Source organism: Pelecanus crispus, chromosome 2, assembly GCF_030463565.1.
Source record: "Pelecanus crispus isolate bPelCri1 chromosome 2, bPelCri1.pri, whole genome shotgun sequence".
Lineage (NCBI taxonomy): Eukaryota > Metazoa > Chordata > Aves > Pelecaniformes > Pelecanidae > Pelecanus > Pelecanus crispus.
In genome coordinates, this window is record NC_134644.1 from 80,609,509 (window position 1) to 80,628,882 (window position 19,374).

A 19,374-nucleotide genomic window follows, 5' to 3' on the forward strand; every position below is an offset into this window, starting at 1 on the left:
GAAGATTTTATGACCATCTTTCTTAATATTTTATTATTCTGAAGCAAAATCCTTTACAGATTGAGCTAACTGGACGACTATTTCAGTTAGTAGCAGCACCTGAGACTACAACCAGCTTAGAATGGACAACTTTTAACAAAACATTGCTCCAGGTGTTTAACGATTCTCCCTGAAAGCCAATAATGACATATATTTGAAGTTTCAAACTCTCATTCAACATGCTACTACTACTTACACAAAATTTTTTTTACAAGTAAATATACATGCATCAAGCTGTTTCTTCAGTATTTCATATTACAGGAACTGTACGCTGTATTTTTAAAGTGTGTAACTGAACTGGAAAAAGAAAACAGTTGACATTAAAAAATTGTTTGAAAACTCAGTGCACTGTTTCTGAAAAGTCACACTCAAAATGACTGTAAATACAGAAAGAACGAATTATTGCTGCATGATTTCCTTGCAAGTCATGATTTCATTTATAAAATTAAACCCACTCCTCACCCCCCAAAACAAGACCACTTTCTATGAGTTGCTCTCTTGTTATAGCTTCCTGCATCTTATATCAAGTCCCAAAACTAAAGTCAGTGTCAAATCTTCCCTGCTGGGAAGACAGTTCTTGGTCTTTGTGCACCTATATCTTAATGGCAGCAAAATTGTTCTTTCCTCCTGAATCCCTATTCCCCTCCTCACAAATTCAATAACTGGTGGTGAAAAGAGGACTGACTAACAAGAGGGAAGAGGAAGACAGTGGTAGTAAGCCTGTAAGAACAAGAAAAGACAAGAAGATTAAGAAGGAAGCAGCAAAACTAATGACATTGTGCTACTCCTTACTCTTGACTATGTGAGAGGCTGTTAACTATTCTACTCCTTAACACCAAAGAATATTGTAATTGAACTTTTTTTTTTTAAAAGAATCTACTAATCTGATAAACTCAGAGCACTTTTCTGTTAATTGCCAATGAAAGGAGAGCTTATTTCAAATGTGAAAATTATCATCAATATTCCAATAGAAGGCAGAAACAAAAGAGGCAGGAACATGTTCAATTAAATAAGCAGCAAGAAAATAAAAGCCTCCCAAGAAATCAGACTTACAAACACTAAAACTGTGGATGATAACAGAAAAAAAAAGTGGTAATTTTTAAATGCAAAAGAAGCAGTGTCCTTCTCCATATGGTATCTGAACACTCATTAGTCAGCTGTAAGTAGTAATGTTTATTAGGTACTTCTCACTAGTTTATAGAAGTTGAGTCTTCTAGTCACATAACATCAGTATCACTCTGCATCTAGAAAGTAACGGATTGATACACTGAACAACATGAGTAATACTCAAATTTAAGGTGACGTTTGCTAAAAATACATTTCAATGTATTTCTAACAAATGAAACTGAGATTGCAGCACACCAGTGAATACTTTTTCATGAACATACAGCCAAGAGTGTTTGTAAACAAAATTGGCTTAATCCCCTCCACAGAATGAAATACAGTAGACAGAAAACCATTTTATCAAGGTATTTATGACCAGAAGTCTCACTCAGCAGGATATCCCATACCATTACTCAAAGAGTTGTATCTCAATCTCTTTTTCAGTGAAATTCTTTTTGTTTTCTTCAGAGTCTTCAAAGGAATTGAAGATGTACAGAAAAAAGGGTGACGTATAAACACACTTGTCTTTTGAGTTGCCTGCATTGTGGTGTTGTCTATGTTTTCATCATTGCTGACGAAGAAGCTTGAAAACAGGTCAGCTGCAAGTGCATGCTGCTTTTAAATTTGTTTAGTAACTCTTCTAGTAACCTGTAAAAGGAAAATAGTTACAACTTGGGCAGATTCTGAAAAGGGAACAATTACCGAAAGTTTTGGGTATTCTGTCTGTGACTTCAAGTACATTGTCTGCTTAAATAAAGGGCCTAAAATTGGATCTATTCAAATATCTGAATATTATAGATATTTAGAAGTATACCAAGTGTGTCAGGATGATCTGTGGCCAGCACAGAACTTAGCCACAGAGATTTTATCAAGGGAATAAAATAGCCCTTTATATGGCTTTCCTTCCAGATAAAGATCATCATCTTGAGAGAAACATATTTGCAAAACACAGTGACAAAAGGACTGGTAGAGAGCGTCATAAGATACTTCTGTAAGGAAAATCCAGAAACCGCCAGATTATGTACCATAAAAGCAGTATCCCTTATCAAGGCTATGGCTTTTCAGGTGTAGCTGAATTGCAAATTTCAGTTCTCAAACTCGTCTTTGGAAAGTATTTCACAGAATTCTCTTAAGTATCATGGCTGAAAGATCAGAGATGGTATGACTGTTCTAGGAGAAACACTAATTCACTGGCAACCATGTGTTTTTGTCCTTTATAGATAACAAACTCTGAGTACATTTTGGAGCATAACAATGGTTTGGTTACGTCTACATAGCTGCCAAGGTGGTACTTGGTGCCGTGGATAATATTTATTATAATCCACAAACTACAGGTGTAGGACCAAGGGTGTTGATGGCTTTGTTGTAGGACATATTTATTGTAACAGTGGAGATGCATTATGAAGTTTTACAATCTTGCCTGTGTGTTTTATTTTCCCCGTATTCTAGGGAAGAATGTGTTCTCCAAACTTTTTGCTCTATCTCAAAAAACAAGCTAGATAAGGCAGACATGCATCACCTCAACTTTTTGGCAAGCTGTGATTATTGAACAGCCAGTAACAGAAGAAATTGTACTGTATGTGAAAAAACCCCAAACAAACTCAAGAACAACAACTTGAACCACAAAAATCAGTATCTGCTTCCTCAGCAGGTCTTCTGGAAGATGACTATGGCCACATTCATCATTTAGTATCATAGTAATGACTGTGAATGAACAGAAGTGAACAGGTCTAAATCAGTGCACAAATGTGTGTTATTTTACACAAATATGCGCAGACTACAATGAGCTGCCTGAAATGATGACAATTGTGGTGTAACGACCTAGGAAACAGAACAAGTTTTGCACTGTCTAGGGCTCAGAACTCTGAGGCAGATGTAAAAATGATGCAGTTCTTGACTCGCATCTGCCCATGAAGCTCAAATGCTTGTGACTAAGTGAAAAAAAAAAAAATTCTACAGGTGTTTCGGAAAGTCTGAGTTGAAAGAACTCTCCTTACTCAAAACTGATTCCTATCTTTAATAAAGCATAAGATCTAAGTAAGGCAAGAAGGCATCTTGAGACTTGTTGTGGCTAGTGAGGGGACACCTGAAGAAGGCACAGTCTGCAGACCACAGGCTGCACAACCTCTTCATGTGTCTACAAAATATTCTAAAATGTGACTGTTAAGTGCAAACTGATTTGATGCAGTTCAGTTCCTGAAAGTACCATAATACCAATCTCAAGTTCAAAACATCTATACTTCCATTAATATCCTCATTACAAATCCATCCTAGCTTTACCATACTACTCTATTAAGCTGTGCTTGTAAAACAGACTACCAAATATTAGGTTGGATGCAGCAAAGCAGCTTCGTTGTCAAAGGTTTCTACAGTGGGAAAGGAGGAACCCAAAACTCCTCTCCTCCTGATGATAAGAACGAACCACAGACCCTTCTGATTTGTTTTTAAAATGAAACAGGCCAGTTTTGAGAGTTCCCCATATATCAGCTTGGACTTTGTTCCGTGGTCATTTTTTTTTATTGCTGCTAAATTCAGTAAGATAAGACAATGGAACTCACAGAAACTTTAGGATTATCAAGGAAGGGTAAAATAGACTGAAATTACAAAATAAATACAAAGCTACACTGAACTGATAAGACTAGGATGGGCAAGAGGGATATGCCGCAAAGCCATCGTCTCTTCTGTGTAATTTAATAGACCATGATACACAAGGACTTAGCTTATTCTTAATTCTGTCCAAAGAGGCTTCTGCTCTCTAATTCAGAAGGGTCAAATACAATTAACTTTAACCCTCTTATAACAAAGTTCTGATGCAAGAGTAAAAAGCAGTGGCTCCAAAGACCAGAAAGGAGACAAGAAGGTGCATTATACCCACTTTTTGTCAGTTCCACTTGACAGCTGAGGCAAGGCTTCCAAAGCTTGCTTAAAACTCGAGCTGCAAGGAAAACAAAAATACTCATATTCCACTGGTACGAGTCTCAGCATTCACAGTTTCTCTTGATAAATTCCATGGAGATACGCTATATTTTATCCATTCTTATTTCAATAAATTAACAAAATATTAACTTGAGACCTGACATTCATGTGCAAATTGGAACATAAAGAGGTCAGGGGTTCAAACAGGCCTCTTGACATTCCTAATGTGATGCATACCATACATCAACAGGAAATGCTACATCAGCAGCTGATTTAAGGCTGTGCTTGACACCCTGGACTCCTCAAGAATTAGAGATAGTTGCCAGCTTGCCTTCTGCCTCAAACTAAGTGACCATCAGAGTATGAAGCACAGATAAAACATGGATTTTGGCTTTCTGTGCTCAGTAGACAGGTCACTGCATTCCCTACAGAGAGAATTACAGTAGGTTTGCATTGAGGTAATGTAGATTCATAGAATAATTTGGTTGGAAGGGACCTCTGGAGGTCTTCAGGTCCAATCCCCCCTCTTAAAGTAGGGCCAACTTTGAGGTTAGAGAAGGTTTCTTGGGGCATTATCCAGTCAAGTTTTGAGTAACTCCAAAGATGGGGTTTCCTCCCTTCTCTGGGCAACAGATGTGGAACAGAAATGCAGGGAACAATGCAGGACCTGCAGAGATACATACAATCTTGTCAGCAAAAGATTAATAAGGTGGCTTGTGGCAACTACTACTAGCGACAAGTCCAGGAATAAGTCTTTTGAAACAGAATGCAGTGACACCATAGGACACTATCTGTGACACTATGAAGACACGTTTGGCCCTCAAGCCCTGCAATGTCTCCTACAAAATGTTGATTAGGTGAGATGACCAAACTGCCATCTGTGGGAACATGTAATGCCAATCCTAACAGAAGTGTAGGTAAATAAAATAATGAATGAACGTGCCCATATCCAATCCCCAACATAATCACCTAGAAATTTCAATCCACCAACTTTACTCAAAACTGCTGACAGCTATCATAGTCTGTTTTTACATTCCTTGACTGTATCAACCACTGACACTGCTAATGCTTTTGTTTCTCCCTTTATATTAACGTGTGAGTGTGTCCCACACTATTTATCTTTGGTCTTGTACCTCACTGAGAAACGATAAATTGCTGAAAGACTTTTGAAGACTTTCATTCTAAGAGACAGCGTGAAGCTGAATTTACTTTCCCTGATTAGGTGTGTGGAGAAGGAGTAGGGTATTGTACAAGCTTGTGGAGAGCCCTAATTCTCTGTGTCCCTATAAGGGGATCCTGCCAGTTTCTGGTTCTGTAGCCTCTCTGATGTGTCTGGCAGGTTCTTTGCCATGTGCTTTATGAGATTGCTGTGAAAAACTGGATAAAACTCAGCGACATCTGCTTTTGTCTTGTTTTAGCATCATTCTCCTCAGCAGCTGTACTGCTGTTAAGAAGTTTTACTTTTTTTGAGTGGCAAATACTAGTTTGTGTCTAAAAATTCAAGTAAAAACCAAAAGAAAGTAATTATTTTCTTTCAATTTATAAAATCTTGCTAGTAATCTGTTTTTTATATATTTACCTAGTATACCACATACTTTATTTGAAGCAAAATTTCTTAATCCTTGATGTACATTATGTGCTTTTGCATGCCTACCAAGGATTCTATTACATCGGAAAAACAGACATTACAGCACATCTTACTTGCTTTCAGGTGTTAGGTATATGGCCACGGTATCTCTCAACGCACAGATTTCAAGTCTTGCCTAAAAACAGAAATATAAATACTGAAACAATGACACAACATCCTTTCATCAAGTGAATACTAGTATCCCAAAGCTTCAGCTTTTTTAGAGGCAAATATTATTGCATGCTGCAGTTGTAAGCGGCCTTGGCTTTTAACAGTTTTGTTTCCTGTATTTTTGGTTGCCACGCCGCTATATCAGGAGACTGCTAAAAGGAACAATTTCATACTCTTGATTCAAGTCAAACTGTTTGTACAGTCACTATGTAGCAGTCTAAAAACAGTGGTTTGTCTCTCAGTAACAGTAACAAATATTCAATTCTGTTCCATCTCTTCTGTACAGTGGCAGAAAGAAGGACACTACCTTAATCTGTCTGTCTTTTTTTTTTTTTAAATTTTTTTTTGTATTAAATACAGTAAGCTTAACTTCTCACAGCATGGCTTGGCCAGGGAGGAAGGAAACAAGAGGGTACAAAAACCTGTCAATATACATTTTATTCTTGGTTTTCCTGTTGAATTTTTTTTTTTTTTCCATCAGATGAGGAAGTAGAATGGTTGTGCTCTGCTTCTTGTCTGTCACCTGGTGGGCACACAAGCTTGGGGGTTTTACTCCTGCACTGTACCATGTGTCTAGGTATTAATTTTCACCTAGGTGAACTATGGTGGAGATTAAACAAATTTCATACACTGTCTTTACTGTTTGAAAAGCAATCATTATCATCACAGGTTTTATATGAAATAGAAATACCCTGCATGTGATCAATACTTGAAGTCATTTCATTTAAAAATATAAAATGAACTTCATCCAAACTCATATTGTTCTTGTTCATCATAAAGATAAAATTTAATCCAGTTAGCTATTACAGAAACTGATCTACATTTAGACCCAACTAGTATGACATTTATCTTCCAAAACAAAACTTTTTTATAATGCAACACAGACATCTAATTTCAGTTCTAATAAAAGGCTTTGGCTTTTAGGTCTTCCCCTCATCTCTCCCTAGGGAAGAAGCCAGCTCAGATTTACGCTTTTTTAGTGCCAGACCTTTCTGGCACAAAATATGACATAGCCACCCACCAATTTTATATTCATAAGAAATGCTTTTCTCACCACAGAATGTTTCACCTCTGTCTGTATGGTGCTCCAAGGTGAGCAGCCTTGGACTTTTTGAAGTCCTACACATAAGATTCTGGAGTCTATCCTACATTTTACGAGGTAGCAGTACCATGGGGAAGTGTCGCGTACTGTCAAGTACCACAGCCTAAATAAACATGGTGGAAGGGGAAAGCGCGGCAAAACTGTCGGTCATTGGATGTGGGAATACAGATTCAGGCTTCTCTTTGGGAATGGGTATTTTTTGATCAGTCTGACCAGACTTGGATCACTCTCACACTGCTGCTGTCTGCCAGACAGGATTTTCTATGTTCAGAGGAACAGAAAATGACCACGAGTGACAAATTTACAGAAGGAAGAGAAAATCCTTTCAGTTATGGGTTTAGGCAGCAAGTTCATATGGTGGGTTGCCTAGCCAAACAAAAATGATATATGGGTAGCTTTGTTGCTATTCATTGATTTGGTTTTAAATAGGCAGTGAATTTTATTTGGCTGCGATCATCCTACATTAATTCTCTGTCCAATGCAATTACTACCAGCAACTGGAAAATAAGGCTTGCAATTGGGTAATTATTTTCCCATCATTATGCAAGAATGCTGTCATGTACAATGAGAATTGGGAGTCTGCTCTTTTTGCCTGTTACAGCCATAGCAGTCATTGACTCAAAGGGATTTTTTTAAAAAAATATTTTTTCTCAGAGTTCTTTAAAACTTATTCAATAATAAGTACAACCACCAATCCAGCTGTAAATGAAGAAGGCAGTGTAAAAGTATCTGTTCTACCCATGGTGCAAAGCACTAATGTAGAAATAGTATAACAGACAAGTGACTAGTTTTGCAAAGACTTGCAAGATCCTACTGCATCATATTTTCAAGATTTTGAAATCTCAAAATATCACAAAATTGTTTTTTCTTTTAAAATAATTTTTTGATGACAGGCCAAAGACAGTATTTAACAACGTTTCAAACAGATACCATTATGATGCCTTTTATCTCATAGGATATAGGTAACATTTTATGCACTCAGATGCAAAGACAAGACTAAAATACAATCAAACCCAAGAATCAGTATCCCAAAGGGTATTCATCCATAAATCTGAAATAGGCTGTACACTAATCCTTTTTATCTTCTTGCTTTCACTGCTACAATAAATCCAACAAATACACAGATTCTATCTCTCTCATTCTCAGTTTTCTAGATTCAGATGTTTGACAGTACAAAGTATTCAGGTACCTGTAAAGCTCCATTTTTGCTGAAGGATGAAACACACTGCATCAGGCGACTCAGTTCTTCAGCAACTGCTTCTACAACCCTTGACATTACCCGAGGAACTAAGTCTTTGGAAATGGTAAACACCTGATTTTTATGAAAGAAGAATCATTAACACAATACCTATATTAACAGGAATATTTTCTACGGTAACATTTCAGTAAAAAGTATTAAACACTGATTGAAGGGACCACTTCATTTTTATCAATGGACAAAAAGATTTCAAAACAACTGGAACATGAAGGATTTGTTTTGATGCTTGCCCTGCACTTTGACTAATCACCTCTGTTAATAGCAGTGTTAGCTACATGATATGTGATAATGACAACTTTCTTGCAATGCCTAAAAGCAGCTAGACTTCAAAATATGTGCTCTCAGCTGATGGATGCAGGTAGTCAGGTGCTTGTACAGAGGCTGCTGTTTCACAGATAGCACCTTCAATTCAAGGTTGTGTGACTGATCCAATTACACATTCAGCCACTTTTTAGCCACATATTTTGCTATTTCTTCTAGAACCCTTTATATCTGTCAAATATACTGTCAAATGGCTAGTGTCTTTACACTCTGTGGCAGAGATAAGCCTTTGAAAGGATCTGAGAGTATGGCGGTGCAATGGATTTTCATTTAGATTCTTCCACTGTTGCCATTTATTAGTTCCCTGGCAAAAACATTACACCTTCCTGGTTTTTCCATGCATCAAGACCATCAACAGGTCACGAGCAGTGTTCGCCAGGGCTCTGTTTTGGGGCCAGCCTTGTTTAATATCTTTATCGATGATCTGGATGAGGGGATTGAGTGCACCCTCAGTAAGTTTGCAGATGACACCAAACTGGGTGGGAGTGTCGATCTGCTGGAGGGTAGGATGGCCGTGCAGAGGGACCTGGACAGGCTGGGCCGATGGGCCGAGGCCAACTGTATGAGGTTTAACAAGACCAAGTGCCGGGTCCTGCACTTCGGTCACAACAACCCCATGCAACGCTACAGGCTTGGGGAAGAGTGGCTGGAAAGCTGCCTGGCAGAAAAGGACCTGGCTGGGGGTGTTGGTAGACAGCCGGCTGAACACGAGCCAGCAGTGTGCCCAGGTGGCCAAGAAGGCCAACAGCATCCTGGCTTGTATCAGGAACAGTGTGGCCAGCAGGAGCAGGGAGGTGATTGTCCCCCTGTACTCGGCGCTGGTGAGGCTGCACCATGAATACTGTGTCCAGTTTTGGGCCCCTCAATACAAGAAAGACATTGAGGTGCTGGAGCATGTCCAAAGAAGGGCAATGAAGCTGGTGAAGGGTCTGGAGCACAGGTCTTATGAGGAGCGGCTGAAGGAACTGGGGTTGTTTAGCCTGGAGAAGAGGAAGCTGAGGGGAGACTTTATCGCTCTCTACAACTACCTGAAAGGAGGTTGTAGTGAGGTGGGTGCTGGTCTCTTACTCCCATGTAGTTAGCGATAGGACAAGAGGAAATGGGCTCAAGCTGCGCCAGGGGAGGTTTAGGTTGGAAATTAGGAAAAATTTCTTTACGGAAAGGGTAGTCAAGCATTGGAACAGGCTGCCCAGAGAGGTGGTGGAGTCCCCATCCCTGGAAGTGTTCAAAAAACGGGTAGATGTGGCACTTTGGGACATGGTTTAGTCTAGTCTACCCTTGATTGGTTCAGTGTGGACTTGGTAGTGTAGGTTAATGGTTGGACTGGATGATCTTAAAGGTCTTTTCCAACCTAAACGATTCTATGATTCTATAATTCTATGAACTGCTTATTTGTACAACTTTTTAAAGTGGTACTTGGATCATCCATTTGAGGTTCAAAATAGCAACTGCAACACAACAGCAGCACAAAATTAAACATTAGATCTATGCCTGAAGGAAAGCATGAAGAAACCAATCTTCCTTAAAGGGTGCTTTAAGGAAGTGAGAAGTTGTTGGTGAAATAACAATTAAAAAAAAGTAAGATTTTTCTACACAGAATTAGGGAAAATGCAGGCCAAGAGGCTGGAATATAGGAGGAAGTGAGATTATAGGTTAGACAGACCAAACTTGTGTCAAGACTTAAAGGTGATGATAAAGCTGCACTAAAACTGCACAGGGTACTGAAGATGATGTGACTGGAGTGGTGCAAGAAGGAAAATGAACTGCACAGAGTTTTTAAACACTTCCTCCCCCAATTTCTGCTTTAAAATGATCTAAAATTTGAGTAGTGGAATGATTTTTTGCTAGAATACCTTTGCTTTATGTTTACATCTCATGTCTGACAAGGAAATGTAGTAATTGACAGAAGATATTCATACATGTGTGTAAAAGTAAATTGGGGGGGGCGGGGGGAAGAAAAGAATGCTAGATTTCTACACAGTTTTCAGTGATTTAAGTAATGAATTATGTATCAGGGTTCCCATAAAGCTGACTGTTCCAAAAGGCAGGTCTGCACCATAGGCTAAGTACACTGACCACATATATGTCAGCTATCAGCTGTTATCATTGCTAATTCAAACATGCAGCCTGTTTTAACTGTTTTGACCCACAAAGCGACATACTTAGCTGTACGGTAAGAAAAAAACCCAACCAGTAACAATTTGGGAAGGGATCATCTTATTCAGCAGCAAATATTGCTGAGCAATTCAACACAAAAATACCAGGAACAGGCCCAAAAATCTTCTACTGAGAAGAGAATATTTGTGCCCACAACGAACACTCTTGAAGTTACTATACAGAATCCAGGAAAAAAAATTCTCAGCAATGGTGAATCATCACAAATTTGCAATAAGAGGCCCTTATATTGATTTCAGTTAAATTTGAATTCAAAGGTAGGGAAACATTTTTCTTTCCACTTCAGTCCATGCTCACTGTTCAGCTCATGGTTAATTTTTGCTGTTTCAAACTACAGAAACTTGCAGCCTTGCTAACTAAACTTAAATCTGACCCAGCTTACAGAATTTCACCAGAAAACAGTGGAAATGGGAGTTTCATCTTGACACACGTTTTCGTATTTATGTAATATTTCACATCTAGAAATTTATGAGGCCACACTATTTGGGCCAAAATCAGTATCGGTCTCAATGATGTCAGCAAGGCAGTGCACCTTTCTGCTGCAGCATTTTAACGAGTATGCATGTTTACAGGATTAGCTCAGTAAGTCACAAATGCCTTTGAATTTTTTAAAACAAAACCTCTCGTTTTCATTTTTATTAATTTTCACTACACTGAAAAACAACATTAAAAATTAATGTCATGTTGGTATATATTTTTGGTGTTGCTTATTCCCTCATTCGGAAGCATTTGGTAAAATCAACAATGCTTCTGTGAAACCAGCTATATGTAAATACTGAAATTGAATCAAAAATATTGCAAGTGATATTTAAATTTCATGAAAATATTTTAATTTATATGAATCCTTGTAATTTAAGGAGGAATAAAATAAACAAAACCCTCAAGTGAATCTCACCAGATTTCAGTTAGATGGAAAAGGTGGAGCAGCTATACTTGTGGTATTTTGAAAGGTTAAGAGTGGTATTACTACCAATGCTTATACCAGGAGCAATAGTGATCTGGTAACACTCTTGATGACTAGAAGGAAGGAGTATGTAGAACAGAGGCTGTAATTTAAAGGACTATAGAAAATTCCTGCATATTATCACAAAAGGCCAAATAATTGCAGTTGTGCAAGTGTATTACTTCAATAATAGTATTTTAATATGCACTCCCTATCATAAGCCATTACCTACCTAAGTATTTCAAACACAATTTGTGCTGTACAGAGACTATAAGACCTCCTGGGTTTAGGTTTCCACTTTTTATCCTATGTACAAGAATGACATATGTTGCCTTTTCACTCGGAGTGGCATATGTTGAATGTTTCTTCCAAAGCAAAGCACAAGCTCATTTTCGTATGTTGTGGAAAATAAAGTTAATCAGAGAAAGTGAGCATCATATCTATCTCTCTCAATATATTTAATCTGCATGAAAAGGGAAGAACTGAGCTTTAGACTTTGGCTTTCCTCTTCATCAGATAGTGGAAACAAAAAGGTGTAATGGAGTGTTACCGAGGATAAACAGGAACTGTTCATCTTCTTCTGCCCTTAAAAAAGTTAGCAGTTGCATACTTGGTTGGCCAAACCTAACCCAAAGCACTTACATCTATAATGAAGACACTCCAACAGAGCTACAGTTTTCAGGGGTGATGAAAGCCAGGATTTACCACGCAAAGTACACTGAAATTATTCATATGAATGTAAGCATGAAACAATCAGAAGTTTTTCTCACCTCTGCATGCACAGCAATGATATTCACTAATGCTTCTTTCAAATAGTTTCTGACACCTGAAACAAAACAAACAAGATAATTACTTTCATTCTGTTGTCTCAACGAAGCCATAATATTCTACTGTTCAATACTGTACTTTTTCTTTTCATTCTTTTACCAGCACTTTTGCAGAGGCAGAAAGAGAAAGTTCCATAGCCACACCACCAGTCTATTTCCTTTTTCAAATCAAATGGAGAAAGGCACATTTCCTTACAGCAAAAGGTTAAAAAAGCCAGCAGGTTCCTCTTTCAGTATTCTTCTTCTCCAGCAACCCAATTGCACCAACTTTGCCATTTAATAAAAACCTAGCATTATTAAAAAATAAATTCTGGATGTCTTGCTAGAATACACATAAGCATGGCACAGAACATGCACTACAGCTCATGAAGTTCTACAGAAACAGAGAAGACAAGGGTTTTTATCTGTACAACAAAAGTAAGCAGATCTTACTACTTTATCAACCTCTCTGACTGCAAATTATTCTTATAGATAGAAATAGCAAGGATTCTTGTTTCTCTGTAAGTGGTTCAGAAGATATTACTCACAGCAGTTTATAGGAGATGTCATGCCTTAGCAGAAATTTCCTCTTGGGGAGGGTGGAGAAGTCAAATAAGCATTTTATTTACCAAGCATATGAAATGTTTGTCAATTTATACTAAAAAGGAAATTCTAAACAGAAGGACATCCAGCAGGGTATGCCTTAGTTAGGACAAGCTCTTCATCCCCTACACTGTTGTAATTCCAGAGTAACTTCCCAGACCTGGACTCCAGTTGTGTAAGATCTAAAATAGGCAAAAATCTAAAATTGCCCAATTTGCTTTTCTGGGCACTTCACTTGGTAGGCAAAGGCAAATTAGAAAGCATTTAACTCATTAAAGTATGCATAAATGTTGGAAGTGCAACACAAAGTAATGAGAGAGGGTTACTGATTCACTTGACCTCAACTTCTGATTTCAATTATTGTAGCATGAAGCCGAGAAAGTGCAATGATCCCATCAAGCCCTTTGGTATATTCAATCGACAGTAAAAGATCAGAATCGTGGACAAAGACTGGTGAGACCACACAGCTCAGAGATCACAATGCGATTAAAGCTGCTGTTATAAAAATTACAAAGTGAACCTTTAATCAGTTCATCTTACTTGCTCCACCTTTCCTCAGATAACACCAATACAGCAACTTAATCCTGCTACGAAAAATAACTTTAAAAGGAGTTACCCGAGAGCAAAAAAATCAGTTATTCTATGGGAGAAGAGAGTCACGTCTCACAACTGCCATCTCAGTTGTGCTCATTTTTTTAACCACTGGTCCCACAACTTGTCTCAAGATCTAAAAAGGAGACATTTGTTCTTTCTTACTCAGATAACTATGTACAAACATTTTATAACAGTAGGATGAAAGGATGACAGGCCCCCCCCCCCCCCCCCTTGCATGAGGTATGAAAACATTCATCGCCTGCATCTACACTATACAATGTGATGCAGCCTGGACTTCAGATTGGAGGGTGCTTCCTGGAGGGCATCACGGGTCTCCTGTTGGAAGTGAGGGTGCTTGGGGGAAAGCGGAGGGAGAGATGTTGAACAGTGACTCTTGTTCTAATGTGCAATCAGGATGTAGCTGAGCTCTGCACCCCGGCCTGTGTATCAAGACAGTATCTGTTTCAAAAGTTCATAGCAAAGAGGCAAGCGTCAAAGAAGATTTTACTGCTCTCACTAAAAGCAGCTTGGTTTCTGAACATAAAAAAGAATCAAGACATTTTTAGAAGGAATGTTCTGTTTTCACTCTGGAAGAGACGCAAATAACTGAAAAAGGTAAAGAAAAGTACAAACCTTTCCCTGCACATTCCAAAACATCTCTAATGCCTTTTCTTGCTATCTTTATTCTTTTCCTTGAAAAAATCTCAGTCAATCTTTCCATTTAAACTAAACCAACAACAAGTCAAACAGTGTATTATACTAGGTTGCAAGCTTATAATTTCTCGTTATCTTAGTGATTTTTTGCAACAAGGAAGGGAGGGAGGGAGGGAGGGAGGAAAAGAGCAATACCAGAAATTTTATGAAACTGACTTTTTTTCTCCTCCCCCATAACCTGCAAAACAAAGAAAGAATGCTACACACCACTACTTGAACCACACCAAAAGATCACAGGTGTATGTGGAAAAGCAACACCCCTTTCCTTTTTCCTCTTCTACTGTTTTCCTCCTTCTACTTCACTCTGCCCCAGTTTAAATCCTCTGCAGGCTTCATATCACAGAGGACAAAATTTGTACCATGTCCCACAAGCAAATACAACTTGACCAGGCACCGAACGGTGGTATGCAAATCACATCAAGAGGCACAGGGCAAATTTGGGAGCTGGTTTGCAGTTAACCCCAGGGTGCAAAGTGTTGATTTTGGTCTGCAAACTCACATGCTATTCAGCTTTTGGCTGCCTACCGGCCTTATCTTGTGACAGTAGGATCTTTCACGTGGAAACTGTGCTGTGTGTTTTTACTTTTGCACAAGTGCCATGCAAGATTAAGACTTTGACAGTCTCCCTTCTCTGTGGATACCTGAGCATTGCCAGAGCATGCTCATTAGTCAACAAAATTTCACTGGTGACCTTAGCAGTATTTCTTTGCCCCCAACTGACTGTTCTCTAATGAAGCATCTCACTCAAACCCTGGGGCAGCTGGGGACCCATAATGAAAGTACAGAGAGGCAGCTGTGATGTCAAACAGAGAGGGCAGGTGTGCATCCTGCAGAAAGGAGGCCAGCTGGCTGAGCTGGGAAGAAGCATTATCAAGGAGGCAAGTGAAAAGCTGGAATGCATGGAGACTGAAGTGGGTGGGTTGTGTAAGAGGGTGATGTGTTCCAAGAAAGAATCCTCATTTCCTACTCATCCCACCTAAGCTCCTGAGGTAGCATGCCTCATCTCACACGCTCATGCAACTTGGCTGAGGATAGGAGCTGCTACTTCTGGCTGCTGCTGCTGGGAGCGCTCAAATTAAACAACTTTTGACTGTGCTAGTAAAAGTTGCCTATCACCTATGTCTGTGGAAACCTTTCGTAACATATTTCTTAAAGACTCAGTCACTGAGTTACTGTAACTACGTACTGTTAATTTCTACAAGCATGAAATACTAATGTCAGCACCATTAGCACCAGGTGTTAAATACCACTGTCTGGTGGTGCACAGCTAAGACAGAAGACATAAATGACCATTTTCTAACTGAAGAATTGAGAATGAATTGACTAAATGGAATTGAGATGGAACCTATGGTAAAAATGAAGTGAGAGTAGCTTAGTATTGCATATTGCTAGCCCATCCCACCTGTACGATAAAATTGTTAACTTAAACCTCAGTGAAAGGGCGTAAGCAAACATATTTTATCTTGCATCCTTGTACCACGTACAAGGACAAATGGGTGAACTGAGAGCTTAAAGGATATTATTTCTTGCAATCCCAGTACCACTAATTAGGTGTTCCTGACCTTTCATAGCAGGTCCAGTCGTACTATGACTGCAGGATCAGGGGCCTCAGCACAAGCTCAAGTATTTCCTCAGTTTCTTAGACAGTTTTTGCAATTTAAGAGCAGATAACTCGGCACAAACTGTGCAAAGTTATGCAGTTTAGAGACAGCCCCTGTATATGAAACTACGGTTGCCTTAATTGCAGCATCTAATAGTCTAAAAGACCTTGTCTTGTTAAGCTAAAGAAACCGAAGATGGAAAGAAAATGCAATTGCACTCCAAAAGTGCCAGTAAGTGGAACCAGACAGGGAGGGAAGGGAGAACTAGCTAAGCTGAAGAACAATTCTGGCACAAGAAAGGTATAAAAGAATTGACCATCAGTAAACCTAGGCTGGAAATTAAAGGTAACTGTGTAAGAGGTTTGCTCTGACTATGCTATTAAATACGTGCTGTTCATTGCTGTCGGGAAGTCAGTTTCCTATCATGACTAGAGCATAAGTAGAAAGGGTATTTCCCCCCAGCCCTTCTTTTTTTCTTATTTGTGAAGGATTTTCATTTTTGCATGTGGAGACAAAGCCAAACCTATCTGAATGTCAGGACCTGCAGGCATAGTTAATAACTGCACTATATTTTGAAAAATTACAATTAAAAAATATCCAATTTCTGATTTATATCACTGCACTGTTTGTGGCAGGCTTTGTTGAAGCAAAGTATTACTTTTCTGGAGTATGATTCACTGGAAATACAAGCAGTGGCATCCAACTGTGAATATGTTGTGAAATTCATTTCAAAATGAAAGAATTCTGTCTAGAATAGAATTTTTGTGCAGCTTTCTCTACGACTGTTCAGCAGCCCACGCAATTACAGTTTTTGGGACACCATGCTGCCAGTCCTATTATACAGCACTGAAAGCTAATGCACCATATAACTGCAGGTTGCAACTATTAGGCTAATCAAGTGAAACATAACATTCTTAAGTCTAAAATACATCTTATTTAGCATACTGAAGCACAAATACAATGCCTTTCCATAGCTTCTGACAGAGATGTGTTGAAGAAAGTCTCAACAAACCCTTGCAATTTCTCTCAGGAAAATGTTATTATTCTGTTACAGCATAAATGTATTCCACTCCCACTCTATTCTTAACACCGAAGACTCTGACTTACTTGAATTCTAGCTGCCACTAACAAAGCCCCAGCACTGCTCTAAAGAAAAATGGCTGGGAAGACTTAAGACATAAAAATGAAGGACAGTTTCAGCCATCAACCATCACAATGGCTGACAGAAACTTTAAAATAGCACCTTCCAATTTTGGGCCCTCCACTGTACTTTTTACTGGTGAAACATCTAACAAGTTTATCCATTAAATTTAATCTCTCCAGTTTATAATCACTTTTTTTTTTTTTTAAAACAAATCTGTCAGAAAGTCTACATTTACAAGCAATTTTAACAATACAGTAAAGCTGTAGCAAGGATGACTGTGTGAACTATGGGAAAAGCAGAAGGGAAAAAGATTTGTGGTTCTGAGGAGTAACAGAAACTAAACTTCTAGCTTGCCAGTGCAGGAGTCATTCAGGAGATCTTCAGATGGCGTAGTGCTACCAGTTGTCCCACATGTAGTTCTCAGAGCTATGTTTCCCCCAAGTACTTAGATGACAGCATTCTACTACGAAACCTCCAAAGTGACTGAATAAGCATGCAAAAGCTAGAACTGCAGTACCATATGCATAATTTTAAGACACAGAGGCTACAAAAACTTGCATGCACAAATAGAGCAAAAGTTGCACACACAGTAAAACTGAACTCATTAGGATGCTTTTTCTGTGCCAGAGGCCAACACAGGTCTTCAAATGTTCCCAGTCCTTTTAGAGTAACTTCATAGAGAGAAGGATATGAGTGTCAAACATTTTTGTGTCTTCCGCAGACTGAAAAGTTCAAAGAATGAACAGAAGTTCAGCTAGGACAACTGAAACACACAGGAAATTTTAACCCAGGCAGCTTGGGTTTAACATACTTTAACTCTTGTGAGACTGGAACCTCATTTGAGATGGACAACGGGGAAGATAACCTTGCCACTGCCTCTCACTGAACAAGCCTTTCAGCTTTCCTGTTGTGCAAAAAGGAGGAGGGAGGATAAAAGTATATAACTGCTTAGAAAAAGTAGGTGATGTCACCAGGTACCTCTGCTCATCGGCAGTAAACCACACCAGACATGAGGATGAGAGGCTCTGAAGGGTCAAAAGAAAAAAAGTTCTGAGGCAAATTCAGTTTAGAAATCAGGCAGGAATATTAAAAGCTGCTGCTTTTTTAATATAAGGCATCCACAGGAAGTTCTACAGTTTGACAGCTGTCACTCAATTCTGGTGGTTGGTTTTTTTTTTTTTTTTTTTCCTAGAAGCAAAGAAAGAGAAGGATTCACCAAAGAGGAATGAATGTACGTTTATATGTTGGTATGTTGACCAAGCTACCAGTCCTGTTTCAAGACTGAGCTGACTGGCTTATTAGAAACCTAAGCTGTGAGGGACTGAAACAGAAATAAGTCTTGGGTAGGCACAGAGCCACCAATTTAGGAAACAACAGAGAGCATTCTGGCCTCTGCAGGAGGCCAGTACTTGCATGGGCAAGCAACTGCTGCTGGTGGTAGCAATGTTTCTTAGTGCCTCTGAAAAGAGAGCACTACATTTGTTGGCCTTGAGGCTTGAACATGACTTGGTAGAGCTAGGAAAATTGATGCCTGGGAGTCTGAAATTTCAAATTTTAAACCCATCCTATTGTATGCCATATTTTTACAATTTATTGTTCAGTTTGGTGAATTATGCCAGTAACAGTCAATCAGTCTGAAACCTTTTTTTCCCCTGATCACTTTTTAATAAAAACTTTCCTCAAAAATAACAAACAGAATTTGGTGATCCAAAGAGATGAATACTTTCCATACCTAGCTGCACAGCACCAATACCTGTCAGGTGTTCCTGGACATTTCATTTGCTTATGCTGACAGAGAAGGCACCTGCTTTTTAAATTATTTGATACATATTCTTTACAATTACATTACACCCATTGTCAGATTTAACTGAATCGATATTGGAAATGCTCATCTCCAAGCTTCAGATATACAGTACCAAACTTTACAACAAGTCACACAAAGTGTTTTGAACTGTGTGTCAGTTAAGCTCCTCCAGCTCTTCTCTAAGTTTTTAATCTGTTGTATGAAACTGCTGGAAAAAAACTGCACACATCTACTGCAAGTCGTTAATCAGTGCTGTGTAGCGCACATTAAAAAAGAAACTAATGAATGGTATCCACAAAGCCATGTAACTTCTTTAAACAGTCTGATTTTAACTGTTAAATTTCCTCTAGGTTCCGGCTGCATTGCAGCTGAAGCAATAGCAGTATTTAACAACTGCTTTAACTACAATTATTCTAGCATGATTTCCAGTGTGGTCAGGACAGTTTTTCCTC

At 38.8% G+C, this 19,374-nt stretch overlaps 1 protein-coding gene across 1 annotated transcript in view; it reads right to left on the reverse strand.

The window, feature by feature from the left end:
* Positions 1–1,345: 1,345 nt before the first annotated feature.
* EXOC2 (exocyst complex component 2) overlaps positions 1,346–19,374 on the reverse strand; it is a 122,497-nt gene continuing 104,468 nt past the window's right edge. The window contains exons 23-27 of the mRNA XM_075705158.1: positions 12,427–12,482; positions 8,149–8,271; positions 5,761–5,822; positions 4,019–4,078; positions 1,346–1,791 (exon numbers count right to left, since the gene is read on the reverse strand). Coding sequence (XP_075561273.1) covers positions 1,698–1,791; positions 4,019–4,078; positions 5,761–5,822; positions 8,149–8,271; positions 12,427–12,482 — 395 coding nt within the window. The 3' untranslated portion in view covers positions 1,346–1,697. The remainder of the gene's footprint in view (positions 1,792–4,018; positions 4,079–5,760; positions 5,823–8,148; positions 8,272–12,426; positions 12,483–19,374) is intronic.